General features: G+C 37.0%; 1 protein-coding gene across 1 annotated transcript in view; it reads left to right on the top strand.

The window, feature by feature from the left end:
• The window catches only part of LOC306842597 (voltage-dependent calcium channel subunit alpha-2/delta-1-like), a gene marked incomplete at its 3' end in the record, with an annotated part of 99,302 nt that extends 79,802 nt beyond the window's left edge, over window positions 1-19,500 (top strand). The window contains exons 25-38 of the mRNA XM_079373552.1: window positions 3,453-3,534; window positions 4,107-4,169; window positions 7,079-7,182; window positions 7,721-7,807; window positions 8,937-9,004; window positions 9,193-9,231; window positions 9,333-9,404; window positions 9,486-9,638; window positions 9,760-9,812; window positions 9,901-9,956; window positions 12,824-12,950; window positions 15,742-15,854; window positions 17,309-17,391; window positions 19,384-19,500. Coding sequence (XP_079229678.1) covers window positions 3,453-3,534; window positions 4,107-4,169; window positions 7,079-7,182; window positions 7,721-7,807; window positions 8,937-9,004; window positions 9,193-9,231; window positions 9,333-9,404; window positions 9,486-9,638; window positions 9,760-9,812; window positions 9,901-9,956; window positions 12,824-12,950; window positions 15,742-15,854; window positions 17,309-17,391; window positions 19,384-19,500 — 1,217 coding nt within the window. The remainder of the gene's footprint in view (window positions 1-3,452; window positions 3,535-4,106; window positions 4,170-7,078; window positions 7,183-7,720; window positions 7,808-8,936; window positions 9,005-9,192; window positions 9,232-9,332; window positions 9,405-9,485; window positions 9,639-9,759; window positions 9,813-9,900; window positions 9,957-12,823; window positions 12,951-15,741; window positions 15,855-17,308; window positions 17,392-19,383) is intronic.
• Window positions 19,501-24,806: the final 5,306 nt, after the last annotated feature.

Genomic DNA, 24,806 nt, shown 5'->3' with positions numbered 1-24,806 from the left:
ACTGATACCAATACTATTGATGGCTCTAGGAAATTGTTTTTCCGCCTAATATTTAACCATTGACTATAGCCATTCAACATTACAGTATAATTGAGAGAACTCAATTTGAAAATTTATTAGACTTTAAAAAATTACAACTTCTAATTTAAGTGAATTTAAAACAGTCTTCTCATAAACCAATTATAATAAATGTCATATTTTCCTGTGCCCTTCAGCAAGTAGGAAATATACAGAAATTGAATAAAGTTATCAAACACTAAATTCTAAAATTAAAAATGGATGAATCCTTGAAGCTAAAAAAGTTCTTGATTTCCTCTATTTTCTTTTGTTCCTTGATTAACAGATATCACAGCAGCTGGGTTATTAGGTTATTTGGCTGCTTTTACTTTAAGAGCTGCTGCTGCTGAACGTGACGCGAATCTGACACTCTTGCCTGTAGTTTCATTCGCACTTTAATATGAAATGAAACAGGCTACAGCGTGCGCCACCATATTTGTGCATGCACTTGAAGAGAACACGCTATGAGCACAGTATATAACGGCTGACAGGACAGGAAAAATACATTTACTGACATATGGCCTGACAACAACTCATCTGACCACAGTTCACTCTTGTTCTACTGAAGCTCCCTCTTCACTTGTACCTTTTTGCGCGCTCGTTTGACTAGCGCTTGACGCTGAGACGAAGTTTTAGTACACATCTGTAAAGACGTTCTGCGTTTAAATAAACACAATTCTTGTCAAGAAAAAAGAGACAGAAGCAGCAGTGGGGTGGCCAACTCCGCCCCTGCGTTAACTGCATTAAATATTATTAATGCTGTTAAACTGACAAAATTAATCTCTGTGTTATTTATGCCCTGGGTATTTATTTATTTATTTAGAATTCCCTTCTTGATTTTAATTTGATCAGGCTGCCAGTAGCAAAAATACATTTTTATTTTTTAAATATTGGATTACAACTGCAGTTTTACTGCCGTGTAAGTGTACATACTACTATGTACTATGTATAAACAAAGTGTGTTGCACAGAATGCAGTAAGACAGTATTCAAAATGAAGGATAAATTCAAATGAACATAGAAGCACCCTCAGTGAACTCTCTTTTGTTTATAGTTAAATGTTCAAGTGTTTTATGTGAGTCATTTTTGCAGTGATATTAAACCTGCTGTAATCAAACCAACTGGACATCAAAGTTTCAAATACTTTTTCAGCCCCTTGTATAACACCACCTTTTGCAAACACAAACCACTGCGGTTATTTTTGAAAACGTGATGTAGCGATATCAGAGGTGAGAGGGCTCCGATTACTCTCTTTTAGTGGCTGAGTCAGGTTGATTCCCGCTCAAATGATGTCAGCGTGTGTGGCCGTCCTGCCGTCTGTGAAGGTGACCCCTGCCAGCGCTCTGTTTAATCACACTGTAATTGATTAGTCTGCTCTGTAATGACTCCATGCTGTCATCCTAATGTTCTTAGCTATCATGACTCACTCTTTTCAGTAAAGAGATGCTATCGCTACAGAGCTCATGCACGAACACACCCAAAGATCTTTGCTTAATAGCCATTATTTTTCTCCTGAGAAGGAAGGTTTGTGTGTATAAAGTGCCCTCCAAAAGTATTGGAACAGTAAAGACAAAATTACTCTGTTGGCTGTGGAGTCAATACATTTACAAATATGATTAAAAGATGTATATGAGACAAAACTACAGATTTTCACATTTTATTGTTGGGTGATTCAACACATAGATGTCTTACCAGCTAAGAAGATCAGCACTTTTAGAGTTTCATCCCCCCTATCTGATGTGAGCATAAGTATTGGAACAGTTGCCTCACAGGTCTTTCTAAGTGATCAGCTGTGTCCTGTTGCTTTAATTCTTCTTTGAGAGAAAAGCAAGTGATTTGGATGCTAAAAGAAAAGAGGAAGTCAATTAGAGCTATAGCAAAAACAAAGGGCATGGAGAAATCAAGAGTTTGGAAACCACCAGCAACCAACAACTACCTGATCGGCTGAGAAAACAACAGTAGTTGATGACAGACAAATCTTAAAAGCTTTGAAAATGAACCCTAAAAGACGTGTCTGTAAAATCACCAACAACTTCCAGAAAGCTGGGGTGATGCTCTGACAATCTACTGTCCTCAGGAGACTTTGACACAGAATTACAGATGCTACACAGCGAGATGCAAACCTCTGACCAGCCCCAAAAATAGAAAGGCAAGATTAGAGTTTGCAAAAAAGCACAAAGGTGAGCCAGAAGAGTTTGGAACTGTGTTTATGGACCGATGAGACAAAGATGAACCTTTATCTAAGTGATGGGAAAGCAAAAATCTGGAGAAAAAAGGGAATTGCAAATGATCCCAAGCATACAGCCTCATCTGTAAAGCATGGTGAAGGTGGTGTCATGGCATGGGCATGTATGGCTGCCTCTGGAACAGGCACTCTCTAATTTACGGATGACTTAATGTATGATGACAGTAGCAGAATTAATTTGGAAGGGTACAAAACCATCTTGCCTACCAATATTCAAGAAAACGCCACCAGATTCATTGGGAAGTGCTTCATATTGCATCAGGACAATGACCCAAAACACCCTGCAGTTCAGTCAAGGAATTTATAAGGGCAAAGAAATGGAAAGTCTTAGTTTGCCCGAGTCAATCTCCAGATTTAAATCCGACTGAACATGAATTTCACCAGCTGAAGAGGAGAGTAAAGGCAGAAACTCCCCAAAACAAGCAACATTTGGAATTGGCTGCATTAAAGGCTGGGAAAAGTATTTCAAAGGATGAGACCAAGAGTCTGGTGATGTCTATGGGTCACAGACTCACTGCTGTGATTGTGCGCAAGGGATCTGCAACTAAATAATAGCTTTTAATCTTTTATATCTGCTTTATGTTCAACTGTCCCAATACTTATGCTCACATCAATGAGTGGAATGAACTCTAAAAGTTTTTTTTTCTTTTTGGTAAAACGTATGTGTTGAAATGGCTAATAATAAAATGTGACATTCTGTAGTTTTGTCTCATATTCATCTTCTAATCATATGTGCAAATGTCTTGACTCCACAGCCAACAGAGCAATTTTGTCTTTACATTTACATTTAGTCATTTGGCAGACGCTTTTATCCAAAGCGACTTACTTACTTTACTGTTCCAATACTTATGGAGGGCACTGTATATGTGTATGTATGTATGTTTATGTAGAATTATGATTAGCAACAAACCAATATATATACACCAGACTGACAAACAATCTCTGTTTTGAATTTTCTAGTTAATTTTATTCATTTCAACAATTTTGTGTGATTGCCACAACCATGAATATTTCTTCAGTTTTGCAGTTAGTTTCCACATTCTGGGTTGACAGGGAGTGGAGTTTGAACATGGGAAAATCCTGTTTTCCATGACATAATCCAAAGCTATCAACTATAAAGACTTTCCTTTCTCTTTGTCTTTATTGTTCAGGTAATCTCACGCTTGTAAACCGGTTGCTGCTGGACGCCGGTCTCACGTCAGACCTTGTCAATGTCTGGAAGGATCAGAATGTGTAAGTTTAGAGCAAAACACAAACATGGAACAACATAAAACACTCATCTACGTCTGTGTGAAATGTCTCGGGTTTTCAAGTACAAAGATCTCTGCAGACCAGAGAGACGCCTTCGTATGACTGCTGAAGACAAAGCTCTATTTAGAGTCCTGACATGAATAAGACTGCTGTCTTATTGTCAAAAGCAAACTCGAGAGTCTATAGCAATTATAACCAGGATTAAAGAACCCGACCATGTGGGAGTCCAAAAACACAGTACTTAATGCATGTGACACAATTCAAAATTGTGTTTTCAATTAAACAAATGGTGTTTCAATTAAATTTGTACATTGAGGAATGACCCAAATATTCCATTATGTTTTATTTTTTTAATTTGGAGGCTGAATGTGTTATTAGTTACTCGAAACGTTTTTGAAGAAATTGAATTTAAAGTGCAAGGCTAGAATACCTAAACAAAACACTCACAGGTGTAAAGCTCGTCAGAGTTGCTTGGTTTCTGTTTGCGGTCTTTGGGAAAATTCTAAACTGCATGCTAAACATACTGACGTCTTTTTTTTTTTTTATTTCATTAGAGATGGAGTTTTGGCCCGGTTTGTGGCTACAGATGGAGGCATTACACGTGTGTATCCTAAAAGGTAAGTTCCATTCACAGTTGTGTGAAATATGTGCACTTCTCCATCCCCATGTGTGCATGTGTGTGTGAGAGATGCTAAATTCTTTACGATCTTTCCTCTGTCGGCAAGCCCCGCAGGGGTCTGCGGTTGAGACTGAAAGAAAGAGCGAGAGAGGATGTTTCTGGTACAGAGTAACTCTCTTTTGAGATTTCTTATGGGAGCCATGTGCAGCTCTCGCTTTCTTTCGCCTGTCTTTATTAGCTTAAATCTATAACAGCGACTGGTTGAGTTCATAAATTTTCTCTGGTGGTATAAACCAGCAGGATGGTGTTTAAGAAGCTACAGTGGTGCACTTATTCGCAGTTCATATTTACTCACCTCAGTTCCAAAAACAAAATACATGTTTCTTTGTCTTTTCTTTGTCCTGGTCTTCACAGCACCAACCACAATCCATTTGTATTTTCTGGCATTGAGCAGCATGTACATACTGCTAATCGTCTTTTTTGTTTCACTGGGGGAAATATAAGGTTTGATTGACATGGCTGAGATTTTCCACTTCTCACTTAAAGATTCTCCTCTTCCTCAAATGTTTAACATGTTGTATTATTATTACTTATAGAAATTTGTGTCCCATTGCCAACTAACTTTAGAAGTAATATTTTTCCCCCACAATCATATATTTTGCGTTTTCGTTGGTGTCACAAAACCTTTTATCATTCAACTGTTTATTTTCATTAATTAATGGAAAGAAATAACCAGTAACATATAGCTGCTTGAACCTTAGATCCATAAATGCAGTCTAACTGACTTTATAGGGTGTATTTTATTTTATTTTATTTCTTTCCAATAAAATAATTTCTTGATATTCTGTATTATTAATACTTATCTTGGAGATTTATGTCCCCACGCTGAGATTTATGTCTGCACTTTAAATTAATTTATTAATTGCTTGATATTTATTTTTATTTGATTCATAGATGTGAGCCTCAGCTATTTAATTTACGCAGCTATAATTAACGTGAATTTCCTTCTTTATTATTATATACAGGTCCTTCTCAAAAAATTAGCATATTGTGATAAAGTTCATTATTTTCTGTAATGTACTGATAAACATTAGACTTTCATATATTTTAGATTCATTACAACACAACTGAAGTAGTTCAAGCCTTTTATTGTTTTAATATTGATGATTTTGGCATACAGCTCATGAAAACCCAAAATTCCTATCTCAAAAAATTTGCATATCATGAAAAGGTTCTCTAAACGAGCTATTAACCTAATCATCTGAATCAACTAATTAACTCTAAACACCTGCAAAAGATTCCTGAGGCTTTTAAAAACTCCCAGCCTGGTTCATTACTCAAAACCGCAATCATGGGTAAGACTGCCGACCTGACTGCTGTCCAGAAGGCCATCATTGACACCCTCAAGCAAGAGGGTAAGACACAGAAAGACATTTCTGAACGAATAGGCTGTTCCCAGAGTGCTGTATCAAGGCACCTCAGTGGGAAGTCTGTGGGAAGGAAAAAGTGTGGCAGAAAACGCAGCACAACGAGAAGAGGTGACCGGACCCTGAGGAAGATTGTGGAGAAGGACCGATTCCAGACCTTGGGGGACCTGCGGAAGCAGTGGACTGAGTCTGGAGTAGAAACATCCAGAGCCACCGTGTCCAGGCGTGTGCAGGAAATGGGCTACAGGTGCCGCATTCCCCAGGTCAAGCCACTTTTGAACCAGAAACAGCGGCAGAAGCGCCTGACCTGGGCTACAGAGAAGCAGCACTGGACTGTTGCTCAGTGGTCCAAAGTACTTTTTTCGGATGAAAGCAAATTTTGCATGTCATTCGGAAATCAAGGTGCCAGAGTCTAGAGGAAGACTGGGGAGAGGGAAATGCCAAAATGCCTGAAGTCCAGTGTCAAGTACCCACAGTCAGTGATGCTGGTGTTGGTCCACTGTGTTTTATCAAGGGCAGGGTCAATGCAGCTAGCTATCAGGAGATTTTGGAGCACTTCATGCTTCCATCTGCTGAAAAGCTTTATGGAGATGAAGATTTCATTTTTCAGCACGACCTGGCACCTGCTCACAGTGCCAAAACCACTGGTAAATGGTTTACTGACCATGGTATTACTGTGCTCAATTGGCCTGCCAACTCTCCTGACCTGAACCCCATAGAGAATCTGTGGGATATTGTGAAGAGAAAGTTGAGAGACGCAAGACCCAACACTCTGGATGAGATTAAGGCCGCTATCGAAGCATCCTGGGCCTCCATAACACCTCAGCAGTGCCACAGGCTGATTGCCTCCATGCCACGCCGCATTGAAGCAGTCATTTCTGCAAAAGGATTCCCGACCAAGTATTGAGTGCATAACTGAACATAATTATTTGAAGGTTGACTTTTTTTTTGTATTAAAAACACTTTTCTTTTATTGGTCGGATGAAATATGCAAATTTTTTGAGATAGGAATTTTGGGTTTTCATGAGCTGTATGCCAAAATCATCAATATTAAAACAATAAAAGGCTTGAACTACTTCAGTTGTGTTGTAATGAATCTAAAATATATGAAAGTCTAATGTTTATCAGTACATTACAGAAAATAATGAACTTTATCACAATATGCTAATTTTTTGAGAAGGACCTGTATGTAGGAAAGTGAAGAAATATTCAAGTAAATATGTTTAATATTTAAACATTTGTGTTTTCATTCTTAAATGATTTCATTACACTGCCAAGATAAAAGCAGGATGCCTTTTCTTAATGAAAACCTCTCAATCCAGTACAAGGCATTTGATTCTCTGTATGCATTTATGTAGGATTTTTGGGTTATGCAATCTTGAGTTCAGTCGTTACATTATTTACATTGCTATTGTTCATCATTTTGTTTAAAATGCCTATTAATTTATTTATTTCTCTCGTTTTTCTCTCTCTTTCTCAGTGCCGGGGAAGAATGGGGTGAAAACTCTGAGACCTATGACTCAAGTTTTTACAAAAGGAGTCTGGACAATGACATATACATCTTCACTGCCCCATACGTCAACAGTAAGAAGCCCACTCTTATTCTTTCAGTACACATCCCTTCTCTAACATTTGGATCGACGTGTGCTCTCTTTGGCACACTGCTTTACTAAGACAGCTGTTGATCTACTTGAAATGCGCACCTACAGATCTCCTGCCAAGGTCGAGTAAGCTTATATTACTGGGGGATTACCATTCAATGAGACTACCTCACATTCACGCACGTGTGGTCTGCAGGACTAATGCACACACGGTCGAGAAGCACCCATGTGCCAAAAACTCAACCCCAGGGGAACGCCTGGTCCTTGTGTTTATGAGAGGTTTTACCATTTAAGTTAATGGTGAAAGCAGACTGAAACCCTTATAGATCTCTCAAACATTTCGATATCAGATGTAACATGTCTACCTTGGCAGGTGTTACCAGAAGAATTGCATTAACAGCATTAGGATACTAAAACCATGCCTGTTTGGATTAGTTAAATGAAATAGAGCAAAGAGGGCCAGTCTAACCTTTAATGCATTTTATTGTTCTGAATTTGTGCTGTCTTTTCCCTTGAAACAGAGAGCAGAGAGTCTGGTTATGAGTCCGGTATCCTTGTCAGCAAAGCAGTGGACTTGGACATTAATGGAGCAAAACTCAAACCTGCTGGTGAGCTCTTAAAAAGTTCAGCTACATTACTGTTCAAAAGTTTGGGGCCAGTATAATTCTTTTTTTTTTTATTAATAATACTTTTCTTCACCAAGGATGAACTAAATAGGTCAAAAGTGACAGTAAAGACATTTTATAATGTTACAAAATATTTATATTTCAAATAAATGTTGTACTTTTTTGACTCTTCTATTCAGTAGATAGCACAAAAAAACTGTTTATGATTCAGCCATTTCTTTTCATTAATTAATAAAATGAAATAACCTGTGACATCTTGAACCTTAAATATTTAAATGCAGTCTAATTGACTGTATAGGGTGATTTACTTTGTTTTATTTATTTATTTATTTATTTATGTATTCATTTTATTTTATATTATTTTCAATATTTCTTTCCAGTAAAATGAATTCCTTAATCAGCTGTATTAATACTTAACTCAAACATGACAGTAAAGATTTTATAATTTTATAATGTTACAAAATATTTGTATTTCAAATAAATGTTGTGCTTGTGAGTCTTCTATTCATCAAATAATCCACAAAAAAAAAAATTGGTTTCCACAAATGACAGTTTTCAACATTGATAATGATGATTTCTGAAAGATCATGTGACACTGAAGACTGGAGTAATGGTTGCTGAAAATTCACAGGAAAAACAATAATAATAATATATTCAGATATAAAATACGCATTTACAATCGTAATAGAATTCATAATATTAGTGTTTTTACTGTGATTTTGACCAAATAAATGCACCCTTGGTGAACACATTTAAAAAAAATCACAGACCACTGAACTTGGTAGTGAAAATGCTTTCTATTAAATATTTAGTTGATATAATAAATGTCATAACTGAATTTAAGGTTAATCTTTTTAATCTTTTTTAAAAAGAAAACAAGCCAGTAATGTCACTGGTATTTGGCTTTAACGAAATTGGTCAGTTCTTGCGTAAATAATTTAGTTTGTGTCTTAATGATTCATCACTGATGACTAATTGTTAATTTCAGAGCTTTGTCTGACCCTGACATTGCGTCATCTCATCATCTGAATCTTTTAGCATTATATCTGTTGACCTCGCGTGAGTAAGATTTCAACACCGATGACAGTGTGTGTTTTATGTTATCATACAGTGGTGGGAGTCAAACTCAACGCGTCGGCCTGGATGAACAGCTTCATAAACGCTACCACCAAGAAAAATGTAAGTAGAAATGACCCCTGTTTCCTTATCGGCACATGTGGAAGCTGTTTATTCACAAACGCAGCCTCTCTAGATGGGCCGAGATTGCCGTCTGAGAGCGGAGATGAATTGACTCGCTCTAATAAATGTTGTAAAAGGCCTGTTTCATGAATTCTCAGCTCTCTCCTCACATAATTTCCTCTCCGCAGTGCAAGGATGAGATCTGCGGGTGCCTCAGAAATGATAAGGTAGGGTCCTGACTGCTTCATGCTGCTCTGACCTCTGTAGCCACTTATCTAAAGCTGCTTTCACTCTCGGTTTCTGATGAATGGCTGGTTTTGCTCCTCAGCAAGTGGACTGCGTGATTCTGGATGATGGCGGATTTCTGCTCATGTCCAATCAGGATGACTATATCACACAGGTAGAATATATTTACAATGCCAGGTTCAGCAATATTGTGTGCTTCGTATTTAGTCTTTTTCGTATGTTTACTCGGTTTCAGATAGGTCAGTTCTTTGGTGAAGTGGACCCTGTTTTGATGATCTCTTTGGTCAATACCTCGCTGTTCTCTTTCAATAAAACCTACGACTACCAATCCGTCTGCGACCCGGAGAGAGAAACTAAAGCTGCTGCCGGACCCCGCTCTGTATATGTGGTAAAGTTACATTAATGTACTAGGGGTTTCTGGAGGACTTTTGTAATGTGGAAACAAAGTCCAAATTTTTGATTGTGTGTCTAGATTGTGGCTTCCATGTTTGTGTGTTTGCTTTTGACAGCCAACAATAGCAGATATGCTGACTGTAGGCTGGTGGGCCTCCACTGCTGTCTGGTAAGAACAAATAGATGCCACTCACTGAGAAATAGGCAGATGAAGGTTTGCAGTGTGAGGTGGATTTTTCATTTGTTTTTCTTTTTAGGTCAGTTTTGCAGCAGCTACTTCTCAGTCTGACTCTCCCAAATATAGTGGGAACAGGTATGTTTCATAAACAAAACACTGCTCAAGAAACATTATTCTCTTCTATTTGCATTCAATGAACTTTGGATTTTTTTTTTTAAATCAAGAAACTTTTTAATTTTTCAATTAAATCAAGAAACTTTTAACTTTTTAATTCTACACAATTAAAGGTAATTTGAACAATTTTATTCTAGTGTTTTAATTTATTATATTTGTATGTGTAGTGATTTATTTCCTTTTAAAATGTACTGTTTACAATTGTTTGTATAATTTAACAGAAGTATATGTAATTATGTATAATTATATATATATATATATATATATATATATATATATATATATATATATATATATATAGCAATTAATCGCATCCAAAATAAAAGTTTTTGTTCACATAATATATGAGTGTGTACTGTGTATATGTATTATGTATATATATATATATATATATATGTATATATATATATGAAGAGTTTGGTTCCAAAATGTGATAAATTAAATTTTTATAAAAATTGAGTTTCTGCCAAAATCAGTATTGTATCTGGTCGGTATTGAAAAGTCCATTTTTAGTTTCAGGACAATAGTTTCAGAATGCGATACATGCGCTCAACCAATCACAACACACCATTCCACGCATTGTAAACAGTTATGGCGGCACTTTGAATACACCCGGCATCCTGGTTTACCTCATCTACTTTGTACTTTTTGATCAACAAACAAAATTAGGGCTGCACGATAAATCACATGTGATTGTCATGCGCGTCTCGTCAGTAAAGCCGGTTCTGTGATTAGTAGTAAATCTCCATCACATGCTTTCAGATGGAGTGGCATTTAATACACAGAGCCGTAGATTACTGACAAGCTATGCAATATCACGTTCATAATCGCAGATGAATCGCCTTCGATTATTAATGCAATATTGCATAGCTTTACAGTGTAAGTATTTTTATTAATGCCATTAATGTTTTTGTTAATACAGCGTATAGCACTAGTCAAATAAATGAATGTAACAATTCATTTTGGGAGCGATGACTGATTGAATGTATTTTTAGTCCAGTGCCTGTAGCCTGTATAAGATTAGTATTACTCAAATGAATCCGAATGGAGCAGTAAATACAAAATTGCTCTGTTGGCTGTGGAGTCAAGACTACAGAATGTCACATTTTATTATTGTCACATTTAACACTTTTAGAGTTCATCCCACTCATTGATGTGAACATAAGTATTGGGACAGTTGAACATAAGGCAGATATAAAAGATTAAAAGCTATTATTTAGTTGCAGATCCCTTGCGCACAATCACAGCACTGAGTCTGTGACCCATAGACATCACCAGACTCTTGGAATCATTCTTTGAAATGCTTTTCCCAGCCTTTAATGCAGCCAATCCCAATTGTTGCTTGTTTTGGGGAGTTTCTGCCTTTCCTCTCCTCTCCAGCTGGTGAAATTCATGTTCAATCGGATTTAAATCTGGAGATTGACTTGGGCAATCTAAGACTTTCCATTTCTTTGCCCTTATAAATTCCTTGACTGAACTGGCAGGGTGTTTTGGGTCATTGTCCTGATGCAATATGAAGCACTTCCCAATGAATCTGGTGGCATTTTCTTGAATATTGTAGGCAAGATGGTTTTGTACCCTTCCAAATTCATTCTGCTACTGTCATCATACATTAAGTCATCAGTAAAGTTGAGAGGGCCTGTTCCAGAGACAGCCATGCATGCCCATGCCATGACACCACCTCCACCATGCTTTACAGATGAGGCTGTATGCTTGGGATCATTTGCAGTTCCCTTTTTTCTCCACATTTTTGATTTCCCATCACTTAGATAAAGGTTCATCTTTGTCTCATCGGTCCATAAACACAGTTCCAAAACTCTTCTGGCTCACCTTTGTGCTTTTTCGCAAACTCTAATCTTGCCTTTCTATTTGTGGTGCTGGTCAGAGGTTTGCATCTTGCTGTGTAGCATCTGTAATTCTGTGTCAAAGTCTCCTGAGGACAGCAGATTGTCAGAGCATCACCCCAGCTTTCTGGAAGTTGTTGGTGATTTTACAGACTCGTCTTTTAGGATTCATTTTCACAGCTTTTCTGATTTGTCTGTCATCAACTACTGTTGTTTTCTCAGCCGATCAGGTCGTTGTTGGTTGCTGATGTTGCTGGTGGTTTCCAAACTCTTGATTTCTCCATGCCCTTTGTTTTTGCTATAGCTCTAATTGACTTCCTCTTTTCTTTTAGCATCCAAATTGCTTACTTTTCTCTCAAAGTCAAAGTCTTTTCTCATCATCGATTGCAGGATTCAGAATACAGAAGTAATGGATATAACTGATACGACACATTCCCTGCTTTTAATATCTGAAGAATTAATGCAGCAGGACACAGCTGATCACTTACAAAGACCTGTGAGGCAACTGTTCCAATACTTATGCTCACATCAGATAGAGGGATGAAACTCTAAAAGTGCTGAACTTCTTAGCTGGTAAAACATCTATGTGTTGAATCACCCAATAATAAAATGTGACATTCTGTAGTTTTGTCTCATATTCATCTTTTAATCATATTTGTAAATGTCTTGTCTCCACAGCCAACAGAGCAATTTTGTCTTTACTGTTCCAATACTTTTGGAGGGCACTATATATATATTACATGGACAGAACATTGAGTATTAGTTTAAACATTGAGTAAGTGAACTTTACATTTTAAATAAAGTAAAATTTTAATTGATTTAATGCAATGCTGTTGTCAAAATGTTCAAGAAATGCTGTAGTAATTTGCGTCAATTGAAGAAGCAGCAAAAATGCATTTTGTGAGTGTGCTTGGTATGTAGGCTGTTGATCTGCATGTGTTTTGATATACACAGCATGTTGCTGGTGTGTTTGTGTGTTTGCAGCATACTCGGAGGATGACTTGTCGGATGCGTTCTCCAAAGAGAGTTGTATCACCGAACAGACTCAGTATTTCTTTGAGAACGAGAACAAATCTTTCTCTGGAGCTATGGACTGTGGAAACTGCTCCAGGTGAGGAATTTTTCTGTTTGTGTGAGCATAAATCCATCCGCATTCTCTCCGTCCGCGTGTGTGGGAGTGCGTGTGAGCATGTGCAGATGATGTCAGCGCTGTCTTTCTATTTCTTCCTGGATAATTGCTCATCCCGGTAAGTCATCTCTCCAAGGATCGAGCAGCTCAGCTTTCCTTCTCTTTTTCTTTCCGTCCCCTCTGCCTGCTCCCTCATTCCCCGGATCCGTCTGACATCCAGCCGGCCGTAAATCCCGCCGGCCGTGCTGTTTAATGTAACACCGCTAAAGCGAAACGTGTTGGGGTGGGTGGGGGCACTCGGCCTGACAGAAACTCTATGCCTTTTTTACAAGCCCCACGTGTAACTCTGCGTACGATAGTTTTTCTTCCATGTTAACTACTTTAGACATGTAAAGTTTAACAAGAGCCATAAAGAGAAATCCATTTGTGAGATCTCAGGAGCTCGAGACCTGAGCTTCGGCGTATGTAATTCAATCTCGCTCACAGAGACATCAACACCAGCTCAGGCTAAAGGAACGCATGTACACAGATGAGAGGACTGCAGGAATTACCAGAGAAAGTATGGCTTAAACAGAACATCAAGGAGACTACGGCAAATTAGACTTCATATTTCTTTAGACTTTTGCATTGGTTATCTAAGGTCTGCCTGTCCTCTTTCAGCCCTACAGATATAGAGCTTTTTGGACAACACACTCCCCTCAGAGGTTATATAATGCCTCTGTTTTGAAACCTAGTGAGCTGCCTTGCTGTCTATACTGCCTACGTAGACACTAGGGTTGAATCGATACTGAAATTTTGGCTTCAGTACAGTACCATCCTCTGGACCCATGGTATTTATACTGAATTAAGACCATGGGCAGCAAACAAACAGTCTCAGCCGACTGATGAACTGCCAATAAATTCAATAATTCAATGTACATTTTTCATGATTTATTTTTAAAGAATGAAAATAGGTAAGTTGACAATTAGAATAATATATGTGTATTAAATTTTTTCCTACAGAATACTGTTTTTTAATCAAAAAAGAAATGTAAACTGTGAAATAAATGCAGATATATCTAGTTGCAAATATAATGTTTTTAGTGTTGTATTAATACATGCAATATTTAATGTTGTTGCACTTCAATGATCATTAAATTCCACCATATAAAGAGTTCAATATATGTTACTTTTGTTAAACATACCTACTGTTCAAAGGTTTGGGGATGGTAATTTTTTTTTTTTTTTAAATAAAGTATATATATTTTGCAAGCCTCTTTCACATTATACTTAAGGCTGCATGTATTTGATCAAAAACATAAAATTACTAAAAATATTTTTAGTTTAAAATAACTAAATATTTTCATGTTTTAAAACATGGTTTATTCCTGTGATGGAGTAGCTGAATTTTAAACAGCCATTACTCCAGTCTTCAGTGTCATAGAAATCATTCTAATAAGCTTATATGTCAAATATTTCCTATTGTCAATGTTGAAAATAGTTTAATATTTTTTATGTTAAATATTTCTGTGGAAACTGATACCATTTTTTAAGGATTTTTTCTCATGATTTTTTGATGAACAAAGTTCAAGAGAACAGCATATATTTAAAACAGAAATCTTTTGTAATATTATAAATGTCTACTTTGATCAATTTAGTGTACCCTTGCTGAATAAAATATCAATTTCTTTAAAAAAATAACTTTCTCACCCCAAACATATTTAATATGTCCATGCAATAACTCATTGCAACTTTTACGTTTCAGTTCAAGCTGCAACTATTTCCAGGTCAGCACTGCTGTAATTATTTTGTGAAACATGATTTTGAACATGGCATTTTATTTGTCCATATAATAAAAATGAGTGAGGTCCAGTGTTAGAGTGTCCATTTAGAGTGACATGAGTTTGAGTAAATGATTATAAAATGCTAATTTTTTTGTGAACTAACCTTTTAAAATGATGTCTGAGTATGTAACTCACTAGGTTTTGGAACATCAGTATAGTTTCTCACAGGATGTTTTTCATGGAGACCACATAAACCCACCTGAAGCACTCTTCTGTGCTCTTATAACCTCTCCTGCTCTCATGAATAAAGCATTCCTCAGAGGGCAGACAGATGTGAGCCACTGAACTTTAGGACTCCATGCTTCTCTGTGATCATCAAGCCCTCCATGTGTGTGCGCATATGTGTTTGTGTGAGTGTGACCCCGATGGTCGCTATGATCTGAGGCTCGTTATGCACCGGCGAGCATGCTGGGTAGCGGTAAACAGCCTGTGATTACCAAGAGAGCAGGTGATGTGTAACAAAGAACTTTTACGCACACATCCCCATATATACGTTTACATGCACACAGGCCGGTGCAAAAACCTGTGTCACTCTGTTTAAAGAGAGGGAGGAGAGCTATAAAAGAGAACAAGAGAACGCTATAAAGAAAAGTCATGGCTGAAACTCGTTCAGCGATGACAGTACGTAACAAGCTGCCAACCGACGCAGATTTCCAATATAATATACTCATCTCCTGTTACACTTACTAAAGACTTCCACACATGTTGGGACGGTTTTGGATATGTAAGATGTGTATAATTGATTCCTGACAAAGAGCTTACGCATAATGTTGTGAGTCGGCAGCCGTTTATGCTTGTTTACTGCTCCTTCCGTAAAATGGGTGGTCTCGATGAGGCTTATATCTGCTTAGTTTAGAGATGCATAAACCATGATACCTGTCTTATGATATAAGCTGTTGAGAACTGTGTTTGTTTTGACGATTTTGCTGTTTTCCTACCTTTTTTCCAAGAATGTATCGGGCCGAGAAGCTCCCAAACACAAATTTGGTTTTTTTGATCTCTGATGCCAAGAGTTCCTGCCTCTCCTGCGATCCCAAACCGCTGAGACAAGCCGAACAGCCCTGTATCCTTCAAGTGATTCACTTGTTGTTTCTTACAGTGTTATCTTGCAGTGTTCAAACAGTAGAGCATGGTGCTAGAAACAAGTCATGGGTTTGATTCTTAAAGGGATAGTTCACCCAAAAATGAAAATTACCCTATGATTTACTCACCCTCAAGCAATCCTAGTTTTATATGACTTTCTTCTTGCAGAAAAATCCAATCGGAGTTGTAATTCTGTCTTTCAGATGAGACGTTAAACCGAGGTCCTGACTCTCTGTGGTCATTAAAAATCCCATGGCACTTCTTGTAAAGAGTAGGGGTGTAACCCCGGTGTCCTGGATAAATTCCCTCTACTGGCCCTTGTCTATCATGGCCTCCTAATAATCCCCATCCACTTGATTGGCTCTATCTCTCTCTCCTCTCCACCTGTAGCTGGTGTGTGGTGAGCGCACTGGCGCCGTTGTACTGTGGCTGCCGTCGCATCATCCAAGTGGATGCTGCACATTGGTGGTGGTTGAGGAGAGACCCCCCCTCATGATTGTAAAGCGCTTTGGGTGTACAGCAATATAAATGCATCATTCATTCATTCATTCATTCATTCAATTTATAACAAGCTTTATAATAGCAGTGAATGGGGGTTGAGATCCATCATAGAAGTACTCCACACAGCTCTGGGGTGTTAATAAAGGCTTACGCTACACCTCCATCCTAGGCCATCCTCTGGAATGCCACTCTCTTGTGAATGTGCGTACTACAGTTAGCAGAAGCTAGAGATTATTGTTTATAAAGTTTTAAATGTGGATATTTTTCTTTTCAAGCGTATCGCTTTGCTTCAGAAAGCCTTTATTAACCCCCTGGATGCACTTTTTTGAACTGGGTCATTTTCATTTTTGGCAAAATAAGGAATACATGAAGTATTTATTTATTTATTTCTGTATTTAGCTCAAATATGATGCATTAAATTGATCAAATTTACAAATGAAGGAATTGTAATCATTGTAAACATTTTTCACAATATGACTATATTTTTACTGTATTAATTTTAAATCAATGAATAAATTAATCCAAACTTTTGAACTGTAGTGTAAGTCACTTTGGATCAAAGCTTCAAACACAAAGAATTACACTTTTGCTTCTTCTTCTTCTTATTATTATTACTTTTTTTCAAACTTTAAGGTTTTCAGATTTAAACAACACATAACACATACAATCAACCAACCAATAAATAAATAAATAAAAATCACAACAATAAATAACTCCCAGACCACTACAGTCCATAGAAGTGCTTCATATTTTAGGCCGCAGAAGAGCCATTAGACATAGTAACCACTCAGTAGACCTCTAAGTACCCAAGAAATGGGTCCCCCAAACAGAGGAAAAAAAATTGATTGAATTATTCCTCAAGTATCTAAGCCTGTCCAACTCTTTTTTTTTTTTTTTTAAGTTTTGGCTATTGTCCTTATCGATTTCTTTCAGCTACTGGTCCTGATCCATGTGTGCTGGCCCAGAACCCTCGGTACAGGAAAGGACCGGACGTCTGCTTTGACAACAATCCAGATGTAAGTTAAAACCAAAATGGGTAATTCTCAACAAATGCATCTTCATCATTCACTGCTTGCGTTTCTTCTTTTTTAACTAACATTCATTTCCTTTCTGTTTGCTCGTTGAATGCTCATTGGTTGCTCATCATGCCTGTCACTGTTAGGATGAGCCTTTGTGTCCAATCAGTGGCTCTTCTTCATTGACCTATTACCCATCCATCATTTTGCTGCTGTTTCTGCTTTGTGTTTGATGGTCAGTTTCATCTTACTGTTGCTGCCATTTATATTGCGAACTATTTCTTTGATTCGTTCTTCTTTGATTCTTTATTGAATTAATTGTAGCATGCTGGATTTTATCTGGTTGTCCTGTCATATAAGGGTCTAGATGTAGGTTCAAATATTGTTTATTCATTGCCTCAGTATGGATCTAGAGGCAGGACGCCACTGCTTTCCTCCTGCTGTGAAAGTAGGAAGTGCATTTCCAGCTAGTTCCCTGAGAGATTTTCTGTGGAATAAACATAGGAAACTCCAGATGTGTTTTCATGCTAACATTGATGATACGCCCCTATGCTTCTCAAACCTGGGGCATCCCAGGACTTTCATTGACAAGCCCTTCACGCACATACTATAGCACGCAAGTCTAGTTTCAGAAGACCAGAACGTAGTCAGAGTCGTGCATTATTTCTACTGCAAGAGATTTTGCATGTGTGTCATTGATTTGATTCATTCCTTTTCAGTTCAGCCAAAACATGTTTTGATATTCACAATATATTTTTTTCATTTCACATATATCAGACTGTCTTTTCATTGAGTTGCATTCTTTATGGATCTTCTTCCTGCTGGAAAAAACAACTTCTGATAGTTGTTATATATATGTTAGATATGATATATATATATATATATATATATATATATATATTAGAACATTCAAACGATTAGTCGCGATTAATCGCATCCAAAATAAAAGTTTTTGTGTACATAATATATATGTGTGTGTACTGTGTATATTTATTATGTATATATGTATATAAATACTGTGACTAGTTGGCTGCCTCCCCCTTATTATCATCACCACCCGTCCCTTATTCGCCACCCTTCACCAGGCTCCCGACGGGAGTGGGAGTGTGAGAGAGGAGGGGGGGGGGGCACTGAAACAGCCAGGGCTGGCGGCGTGTGATGAGGCGCACGTGAACCGAATAGAGCCTCATCACCACCGCTGTTTAAATGCTGAGCGCACCTCTCCTCGAGAGACCGGTCTCTTCCCCGTGCATGCACGTTGGTGTCCTCGTAGGTCCAGGAAGGGAGCGTTGAGGGATCGAGTCCCGCCGAAGACATGACCTGCCAGACCCATGGTCCGGACAAGTACCACACTCGAGAGATGGCTGACGGGCCAGCATGCCGGGCCGTATAACCCCTGGAAGCACCGCGGGCCAAAGGAAGACAAAGCCGCTAAACGAAGCTACCGCCCCTCGTGCCCCAGACCCAAGAGGGGAGCCAGACTCTGCCCCTTACCCTGGACCCTTCCTTTCAGAACACTGCCCTCCTTCACAAACCCCGCGCATATATATATATATATATATATATATATAGTTTTATTTCAGCCTTAATTCAGTTTTAGTTTTAGCAGATAGATCATCTTGAACCAGAAACAAACCAGATGTGGTTTCAATAGTCAGTTGGAAACCCTTAAGGTCTTTGCACACCGAATCTGAAATTCTCGTCTGAAATTTTCACACGTTAAAAAATTAATACAACCTCATGTTGTGTCAGTCATGTTTACACACTGCCTCTGAAACTTTCATCCATCATAAAAAAAATTTAATCAGGTTTGATTTTCTGTATTTTTGCATCCGTATGACGAATACGAAAAAACAAAAAAACACATGAAAATTTCGGACTCAGTGTGCAAGACTCTTTAAGCTGCTTTGTCGGAACTGAAATGACCTGACTGTATTATGTAGGTGTGTTTATGTGAGGTTGAAATCACTAACGTCTCTGTATTGACCGCAGGAGGACGCATCTGACTGTGGTGGTGGCTGCAGTTTGAGTCCGTCTCTCTGGCCGATGTTGGCTCTTCAGCTCCTTCTACTCTGGCTGCTTACTGGAACCAGAACTTGTTTGTCCTGACCAGAGCACATCTACAGACTAGAAACAACAACTACTGACTGAACTTCTTATTATACAGACCACAACATAACCACACTTTGACTATATGACCTTAGATTGATTGTTAGTCAGCCAAAAACAAACAACTAATGCAGATTCAAACTCTACTGTAAAAGTCATACGACTCATCAACTCACTGCCAAATACTGCCCTCTAAGACCAACCAGAAAGAGCAACACAGTCAGACACGAGAGACCTATATACACTTATCTTTTTTTACTTTGGAACACAGAACCACGTTATGGCCACAGAAATGGTTCATGCAAAATGTTTAGTGCCACAAACAGGCTAATATGTGTCAACAATGTGGTCAGAGACGGCTCACAGCACCAGCCTGGATCTGAAGCAGGGTTTAATGGGACAGGAAAGACTGTTCAGCTCTGGAGCTCATTATGAATTCTGCTGGAAGTGAGCTTTGCACCAGTAGTAGGTCAGTGATGTCACACCCAAGCCCTTTAGGCCCATCAAGGGCTGTTTTTCTTGTTTTATGTTCTTTGATTTCTCTAGTATGTGCAGTAGGGGAAATCTCATGAAGAAATGTGTAAGTCATATTTCACCTCAAAATTAAGAGATAAAAATATATACAGTATCATTGAAAAGTTTGGGGTCGGTAAGAATTTTGTAATGCTTTTGAAAGAGGTATTTTATGCTCACCAAGGCTGCATTTAATATTAAGAAAACAGCAAAATATTATTACAATTAAAAAAGAAACTGTTTGTATTTTAATGTTTTTAAATGTAATATAATTTCAATGTCAAAATGTCAAAATTTTTTGACATTGTAAAAGAGTTTACTGTTATGTTTGATTAATCCATCCTTGCTGAATAATATTTAAGTAATATTTTATTGCATAATATTACATCATTTAAAATATTTTAAATAATGTATTATTATAAATAATAATAAAGATTTTTAAAAATCTTACTGACCCCAAAGTTTATAAGTTAAATAGTGGTGTTGTGTGTATGCTTTAAAAATTGTTCTTTACAATTTAAATAATATATCATTATTTATTATATTTCAAATAGTTTTTGCTTTTCACATTAGAATAAATAGCAAGATTTTGGGAGAACATTATTGTCATGAAAATAAAGTCAGTATAGACTTTCTTTATACAAAAAAAAAATATATATATATATATATATATATATATATATTTTTTTTTTTTTTTTTGTGACCTGGACATTTCTTGACAATTTTTGAGATTCACCCAATGTGATTTTATCAAATTGTATCGTTATTTTTACTAGGTCTTTATGCTTAGCGTTCTTTTGTTGCTGACTATAAACATCTCAGAGATCCCCTGATAACTCGATCATCTGAGGTAACTGTAAGCATCTGATATAAATGTTTGAAAAAAGTGCCATGTTGAATGTCATGATTCAAGGAAAATTTCATATGCGATCAAACCACATATGAGTGCATCATCTGATGCGAAATGCAGACAACTCTAAAGACTGAACAGGCACCAATTAGTATAGAAAAGGCTTTTTTTCATGTCAGAATCACACGCTTGCATCCAAGTGTCCAGAGCATGTTGAATGTGCTTTGTACCTCCCCATCCCGTCTGCAGGGCCCCTGCTATCAGACGATTGCGTGTTTTACTGTATGTCGTCCAGATACTTCATCTGTCAGATTTTGTTCCAGCACGACAGACATGATATCACAAGCGTGTCAGATATTACATCCACATGTTGAACCACTATGCGTAAACACAGCACATGACAGGTTATAAAAATATTCAACCCGGGAGAATCGTGCATTTATGATGGTTGAATGTATGTTTATTTAATTTTTTTATTTATTTGATAGAAGGTCCATGCATGAGATTAGATGATATCAATCAAAGCTATTGCCAACGGGGGAATATTTTCGTGTTCTGGAAGAAGAACAAAAAACCAATGGCAATGCCTAGAGCTATGAAAAATGAAATATTTATTCATCACAATCCAAAGGCCAAGTATCCAGGAATAAAATAACATGCTTCTCTCATCGTTTCAGAGAAGTTTGACGGCTTAAAATCTTTGTCTATTTTAAAATATAAACTTACAATCAGTGTTTGCATGAGTTCTATGGCTTGTTATTCATGCAAAAAAAAAATTATGATGGCTTTAATAGACTGTATGGAGCTTTATAGTTTTTTTATGTTTTATTTCTTTGTTAAAGCCTTTTTGATGAGGAGGCTGTTAAAGTGATATAATTACAGTGATGATATTAAGTGCAACTAAAATTAAAGGCGGACGTTTAATGTCACTGTGACTGCCAAATGAGAATGAAATGTAAAGAAACGCACAATTTAAAGTAAAGTGTGTGTTTAGTTTACTGGATGTCCGCAAAATATTGCTCGCACCTGTGCATCCACGTCAGGCTTTTTCCTTCGGAATGAGATGAATTTTTCTTTCTGTCTTCACTGATGTAGCATTGAGTTACAGACCTAAATATGCAGTGCATTTATGAATCATTACAGACGTTTTTGGACTCCTTGGAGGCTTTCGGAGTCTGGATTTCTCATCTCAGGCCTGGGGTGGAGGCTGTAGGATGTAACATTTAAATACTTCACTAAACGCTGACGTGAGATGTGATTTGATCCAAGAGAGCTGAACTAACTCCCCTCTTTACAAACTATACTGGGTTTAAAATGCCAGCGAAATGTATACAAACCCCACAGAGACTGCTTCACCGTTTGAACGCAAATTGATCCCATGCCATGTCTGACAAAGAACGTCCGCAAAACATGAAATCGGTTAATGACATGATTATGCTAAAACTAAAAACTTTAAATCTGGCAGTGCGTACACGGTTAGTCAAGAACAGCGAATTACCTAAAAGTAGCATTCAGTTGGGAATTTTATTGGCTCGCTTCAAAACAAAGTGTTTTCATATGTTTTCCATCATGATGGAGTACAAGAAATTATTTTAAACTTTTAATATTACACACAAAAAAATATTTTATGACACACTATTCAAAATAAAGGTTTAAAAAAGTTGAATAAAATCATAAAGCATTTTTTGGTTCCTCAGACAACTTTTCAGTGAATAGTTCTCAAAGGAATTGTTCACCCAAAAATGAAAACCTCAGGCCATCCGAGATCTAGATGAGTTTGGATCCTCTGCAGTGAATGGGTGCCGTCAGAATGAGAGTTCAAAGAGCTGATAAAAATATCACAATAATCCACAAGTAATCCACACAAATCCAGACCATCAATTAGCATCTTTTTAATTAAAAAGGTGCATGTTTGTAAGAAACGAATGAGTCCATAATCCATGATAATGCTTCCAGGGAAAAAGTCCTCTCACATGAAAGTTAAACTTGTTTGTTTCGAACTGTTTTAGATTTGTAAACATACTTTTTCACTGGAGAAAGCAATATTATGGATAGAGAACTCTATTATAAATGTATTAATGATGGATCTGTTTATTACAAAAACAGCTTTTCACTTCACAAGATGTTATATGATGGACTGGAGTCATAATTTGTGGATTATTGTGATGTTTTTAAGCAGTTGTTTGGACTCTCATTGTGACGGCACCCATTCACTGCAGATGATTCAATGGTGAGCAAGTGACGTAATGCTCAATTTTGATAAATTGTTCAGTTGATGAAACAAGCTCATCTACATTTTGGAATAACTAAGTGCTAGTAATTTTTCATAAAATTTTTATTTTTGGGTAAACTATTCCTTTAAAAGAACCTTAAAGAATCTTAGTGTGAAGAATATTTGAATCATCTAAAGATTTTTTTTTCCACTATAAAGAACGGAAAGGTTCCATGGATGTTAAAACTTATAGATACCGATAAAGAACCTTTATTTTTAAGAGTATATTGTAGATCAATTGATTAAGTAGAAGTGAAAAAAGACACTCCAAAGTCTAAATCATGAATCCAAAAAGTTAAAATCAATAAAATCTGTTTCATAAAAAGCATTCCACTTTACATAAGAGGGGACAGACTTTTTTAAGTGTGTTCAGGTTTGCATGGTGCTCCCGTGATGCTCTTTGACATTTCGACCCTCGCATGAAAGGTTAGATGTGTACAGACGTGCCCCCCCCATGTAAAGAGGAATCGGATGCGTGTATTTATTGTATTTTTTTTTTCTCAATGCTGCTGTGCTGCCTCATAGGGCTGCCATGTGTCTGTATTTACTGGTGTTGGTGCTCGGTGTGCCGGAAAGTTTTCACTGAGGTTGCGCTTCTTTAGTGTGTATCGAAGTCACTCTTTGATTCGTGTGTGTTCATTGGTGGGGAGGGGCAAGGGGCGTGGTATGTGCCTCAAAAGCCCCACCCACCTAAATATATATATATAATATTCTCTTGTGGAACTTGACACGCCTGAAACGATTTTGTATACATTTCTACAATAATGTTGTTCAAGAAAATAAAACAAAAAAGTTTGTAAAGTTTACAAATGTGTAATTCTTGTGCAAATACAATATATTAACAATAAAAGTTTATCATTACTACCTCTGAGTTTAATATTGTATTTTATTTCTATTTGTTCATCTATCTATCTATCTATCTATCTATCTATCTATCTATCTATCTATCTATCTATCTATCTATCTATCTATCATTTTATCATCTATGTATTGTTCTATCTATAGTAAGTGCAATCCAAACCCAGGCATATCTTTAAATCTGAATGTGGTTTATATCATTCTGGTAAGCAACCATTTAGCAAAACCTACATCTCTGCATCAAAACATCATATATAGGTTAGCTCTTTTGACTCGTACTAGGAGACAGAACTTCCAATATGCTCTACATGCAAGCAGTGAATAGCTAAGTGCTGAAACATGATAAAAATCCCAGCTAATACTTAACCCTAACCCTAAAATCATGTTGGCATTGCAAAACATGCTAAGAACATGATAAAAACATGTTAACACATGCTAGGATTTACTTAGCTAAGTGCTAAAACATCCTAAAACATGTTAGCATCAAGTTAACAGTGTTAGCATTATGGTAAACACATTAGCATCTTGATTAAATGCTAATGACATGTTAAAAGTATTAGCATCATGCTAATCGTGTTAACTTCATTTTAACATGCTATTCATGTTACCACTTGCACCACTCACATTTTCTTCAGAAAATATAAATCTAGTTCTACCTATCATATTCTATTTTTATATATATACAAAGAAATCAATACTGTTATTCAAGGATGTGTTGAATTTATCAAAAGTGGTGGTAAGACACTTGCATTGTTAATACAAAAATTACATTTAAATAAAAGCTTTCACCAACTATAATATTGTGAAAAGATT

Source organism: Barbus barbus, assembly GCF_936440315.1.
Source record: "Barbus barbus genome assembly, chromosome: 23".
Classification (NCBI taxonomy): domain Eukaryota; kingdom Metazoa; phylum Chordata; class Actinopteri; order Cypriniformes; family Cyprinidae; genus Barbus; species Barbus barbus.
Note: the sequence above shows the minus strand (reverse complement) of the source record. Positions and strands in the feature narration are given on the sequence as shown.